The sequence below is a fragment of the Maylandia zebra genome, linkage group LG9, assembly GCF_041146795.1.
Source record: "Maylandia zebra isolate NMK-2024a linkage group LG9, Mzebra_GT3a, whole genome shotgun sequence".
NCBI lineage: Eukaryota > Metazoa > Chordata > Actinopteri > Cichliformes > Cichlidae > Maylandia > Maylandia zebra.
The window spans coordinates 19,070,425-19,075,444 of record NC_135175.1 but is presented as its reverse complement, the minus strand read 5'-3'; the positions used below and the strand labels follow the sequence as shown (position 1 = coordinate 19,075,444).

Sequence of the window (5,020 nt, the reverse complement as noted above, 5' to 3'; positions counted from 1 at the left end):
AATATTAATTTAAAAAATGAACAAATATTTGCTCTTGGCACTGCTCTTTTTCTTCTTCTTTAATTTGTATGAGTCATGCAGTTCATCTTGACTCAGGTGTGGCCTTCCTAGACTGGGAAGGGAGGGGTTGTGGGGGTGGTGGGTTTGGGGGTATGTGGTATAACTTTGACTGCGTGTAAGTGGGGGGGGGGGATATTTTAGTGTGTGGGCTGAAATATCCCCAAAACGTCCTTTTTCAAACAAGATGGCATCCAGTCACGTGATTTAAAAAAAGAAAGAAAGAAAGGAAAAGAAACAAACTTTGCACACAGTCTATACTACGACCTCTCTCGCTCTCTTTTTAACCCACATTTGCAAACCACCTCGCTAACGCTTCCAAATATATGTCTACTTTACGTGAGCTTCGGCTCTGCCACAAAGAAGGACGTTTCCGCGGTGTGCGGTCGTGCTGTGCTGAAACTTCACGCTCAGGAGCTGCCCTGGCTCTCCTCAGCAGTGCATTCATAAATGCGCATTTCAGATATTTCTTATTTCCCAGTTATTGAATCGCAGTTTCCAGCCGGCAACAACAAGTGTTTTCACTGAAGTGTTTGACTTAAGAAGCTGTTGCCTGACTTTTTTTTCCTTTTTTTTTAAAAAAGCCCATAGGTTCAGCACCTCGGACAGCGACCAGAGTGAGCTGCTCACAGTTCAACCTCTGCTCCCTCTTGAGGCCTTTGAGCTTCATTTGCAAACATGTATTTTTCCTACAGTCTGTATACACAGATAGATCCCCTTTCGTTGAAAAGCTATATGCAAACAAAAACTGATAAATGCACTTAGCCTATACAATACAATACCTTTTATTAAGCGGGACATAGGGATTCTTCTATAATTTCCACAATGTACATTTGGTGAGCAACGTCACTGAACATTAAATCAGTCAAAGCTACGCAGATTCCGAAATGTAGAACACACAATAATGTGAATATGTACTTTATAAATTATATCATTGTTACTTTTTTTTTTTTTTTAAATAAAAGGGCTCTAAGTCGTCTTCGGTGGCTGAAATATGTCGCCTTTTTTTCTCTTTTAAATAAACTCGTCGGCGGCCTACATTTGGCGTATTTTCAATATGTTCAGCATCCAAACGCAACACCATTGACAGCACAAAACATAAAGATAAAACTTCCATTCGTGCAAAAAAAATGCCTTGGGCGTGAAAGCACTTCTTCTGTTGTTTGTCCATATAATTCCATATACTTCACTTGGACGGAAACCATAAATTGTTTAAGGCTATACAAACATAAAATAGAGCATAACACACTCGGCCTGTCCAAGGTGTCAGTTCCTCCACTCCCCCCATCTTCTCCTTTGTCCATTTCCTCTCAGGTACACCCGTTTGTCTGTCGGCAAAGTTTGTTTTCCAAGCAAGGGGGGAAAAAAAATCCACGTACCCGACAAGTACGGGCCACGTTGAATCATCCAGATTGCGTTAGAGTTGGCTGATGGATTTGAATATATGAAACTCCAAGGAAACGTTCAGATTTGACTAGATAGTGGACGAGTGTAGGTATACAGATATTCGTCGGCTTCCTTGGCTGACAGTTATTTTAGTTAAAAATAAATGGCATGTTTTTTTCGTTTTTTTCTATTTTTTCTTTTTTGGTTCCTCAACCTAAGCAGAGTCCCATGCGACGTGAGTCATCGCAGATTAGATTATAGAGGAAAGACTAGAAAGCCTGAGAAGGTGGAGTATTTCCATCCGCCCATTAGGGTGCCCCGTTCCAGCTTCAGATAGACACGGTCCTCCCGTTCAACCATCAGCAGTACTCCGTTGCTGGCCGCCTCTCTCGTAACGTCCTGGTCACCGGCGAATGCTGATATAACCGGATAATCATTCTGCATCAGGTTCACCTGCAATTAAGAGCAACGAGAAACTTGGAGCTGAGTCTTGTACCCAGGAAATGCAAAAATGCGCCCCACGTTTTTCGTAATTTCTCACCTGTATAGTTTGTCTGTTGTAGACCTTCACCACGTGAAAGCTGAAACTATAGATTCCCCTTCTTGGAGCCTGGAAAACACTCGTTTTGAGATCGAAATGGTTGCCGATGTTCACTAAAACCTGTGATAAGAAAGGGAGCACAATAAGACAGTGCTTTATTAGTATGATTATTTTTTATGTGCATGCTTAATTCAACACAACAGCTGGTTTTGTGGAAACGTATTGTTTGTGTCTGCTGTGCGCAGTGACTAAAAAAGAGGCGTATAAGCCAGTAAGCCTGGTGCTGCTTTGCCAAATGTTTCAGGCAGCACTTCAGTCGCACTTTGGGAAGGATCCCAATTTGAGGCGTATAACAGGCCGCTGTCCAAAGACCTCAGCCGTGAAAACTTATTGGAATATCTAATCAAAAGCAACACATTGCATATCTAAATGCGGCCGAGGCCTAAGACGCATGCGGTAAATGATCGTGCATGGGTGATCGTCTGGCGGCGCATCTCCAGATCACGCCAATTACGCACACGAATCCTTCTGAAACATAAAATAACGCCGAAGTCTTTAGAAAACCTCCTGGCTCGGATCGCACAGAGCGTTAGAAGTAATAGAAAATCAATATCGAGCAAGATCATAAGTTTTACCCACCCAACAGATTGTACGAAGAGAAAATTATATTTTAGAATAAAATCGGACTTGTATTGGATATGGGTGTGTTGACGCTAAATTCAGTGGACATCTGACCTGGTCAAAATAGATGGTCATGGACGTGTTGCTCATCTCTGACGGCTCATGGTTGGTTCCACGCACGGCTGAAAAAGCCACCTTTGCCCCAGCGGAGCGGACTGAAATGCCAAGTGAGGAGGTGACTGCGCCGTCCGAAGAAGGGTTCGAGTCGCACACCACTAGACACTTCCCCTCGAGAACTATGGGTTCCGTGTCGTTCTGGCCAAGGCAGAAAGCCACGCCGCATCCCAAGAGGAGGGTCAGTGCCAGTATGGCACAGCGTCCCGGGCAGCGCGCTGGCACCATGGTTGGATCGCTGATCCCGTGCACACTGATACAGCCCGGTAGCCCCTTGGAGGTTTGTTAGCTCTCGATCACCTGGTCCAGAGTCGGTCCCTTCTATCTTCCCCTCTCTCTTCCTCAATATCTGATGCTCCCTCACTCTCTCAAACACCTTCTGACACACAGACGCACTCAGACTCTCTCCGACTGAGACTCCCCTCCCTCCTGCACGTCTTAGTTGATTTTGGGAGAGTATTCAGACATCTGCGGTTGCAATTCCTGATATAAGAGAAAAATAGTTCTCTTGTAAGACAATAACATCAATGAGATCGTATATAGTTTACTTAATAAACTTGTAACTAGCGTGCGTAAAAGGACTTGTGCGTAAAGGGAAAAGAGACTGATCGTTAAATACCACAATCCTAATAAGCATGGTGTAGAAATTGATCATCCTTTATAATTATCCTATCAAAGCAATTATTTGTGCTTCAGCTGCGTGTTTGCTGATGGGAATGCGCGCTGCAGCACTTTGTACCAAATTAAAATGTCCAAAAAAAGATGTTCCCTTCCTCTATCCTCGTTCTGGCTGATAATTGTGATGAAACAAGCACTTTTCTGGCATTTCTATAAAGGAACGATAAACCACGACCTACCTGCGTTATCCATCCCGCTGCTGTGCTTTCTGTCCCACCCTCCAAGACTGTAAATTGAGCGCTCAGATCGCTGCTGCTGCTGCTACTGCTGCAGAAAAAAGCACGAGTCTCTGGGCTGCCTTTCGAGGGAGTACTCACGCCCATTCTTTGTGTGTGGCCACTGCAACGAGACTTCTCAGAAGTGCCCCACAATTAAGACACATTGCGTGGACTAATAGGTTTGTTTGCACAGTCATACGTGCTATGCTGGGAGCTTGGGGGCCCCTGAGGTTGGCAAAGATCACTCGCTCTTAGGGACTATCATTTATATGCTCTGGTTTTGTCATATCTCTGTCTGATTAATCCGAAATGAAGGGGGAATGCAGCGGGTAACCTTGCAGTTACATGGTACATTCAGCATGCATGTATATGTTACTAATTTGGGACTTAAAGCAATTTTTTTATGAATCAAATACAGATACTCGTGCGCCATCCAGTGGCGGATCTAAATTGTGCATAAGGGCTGTCAGGTTATTAGAGATACACAAGGGGGGTAAAAAAAAATAAATCAAAGAATCTAAGAGATTAAGACAATAAACTTGTGTGGCATCTCACCTGCATGCTCCACTGACACATGGTTGTCAACAGTCTTCCATCACATCACAAATAAAACAAAGATCTCACAACCAGGTTCAAAGCAGGTAAAGCTTCAACAAAGCTCACTTCACCGAGTATGACCCGCACTTCTCTGTTCCACCCTTAGCCTTCTTCTTTTCAACTTCTGACATGCCATCATCCTTTGAAGAGCTGTAGAGGGTTCCTATCAGTGCTCCACACTTCTGAATGGTTTGAGGATGGGCTTCACAAGTATCGAACCTCACGCTGGACCTTTAATGAGCTGTCGTTTTCACACTTCCTACCAAGTGCTAAGTGGCTGCATTATACATGTACACAGCAGATACTGTAGGCCAGCTGTTTTATCCACTCAAGTAAAGGAACAGACTGTGTTACTTTTGATTTATCAGAGCTGGAATTTGTTTTAGGGTTTCACGCAAGTAAGCGATTGGATAAGATGAGCAGGTAGAGAATATATCACTGTTAATAAGTGTTGAAAGCTCAGACACAGCTGAAGAATATGTGACTTGTGCAGTGTGTTTCACATGCCTTTGTACATGCTAAGTCCTCTACTAAAAATACATTATTTTAGGCTTAATCATGGTTAATCCTTTGCTCCCTTCATTCCCATTTGACAAACACTGCACTGTCACAGCCGACTGACAAACCATGCGGAAGAGTGACATCAGGTATCCAAGAGCCACAGCTGTCCTCGGGCCTTTAGAAGGACACATAGCTACAGAAATCATCAAATGTCAAGTACGGGGGACAAGCAAGCAAAAAGGATGTG

At 43.7% G+C, this 5,020-nt stretch overlaps 1 protein-coding gene across 1 annotated transcript; it reads right to left on the bottom strand.

The window, feature by feature from the left end:
• Nucleotides 1–826: 826 nt before the first annotated feature.
• On the bottom strand, nucleotides 827–3,978 carry cbln2b (cerebellin 2b precursor). Its single transcript, XM_004546598.3, has 4 exons — nucleotides 3,637–3,978; nucleotides 2,720–3,262; nucleotides 1,985–2,104; nucleotides 827–1,896 (listed from the first exon to the last, which is right to left on the bottom strand). Exons 2-4 carry the CDS (start codon nucleotides 3,005–3,007, stop codon nucleotides 1,699–1,701), a joined length of 606 nt encoding a protein of 201 aa, XP_004546655.1. The 5' UTR covers nucleotides 3,008–3,262; nucleotides 3,637–3,978; the 3' UTR covers nucleotides 827–1,698.
• Nucleotides 3,979–5,020: the final 1,042 nt, after the last annotated feature.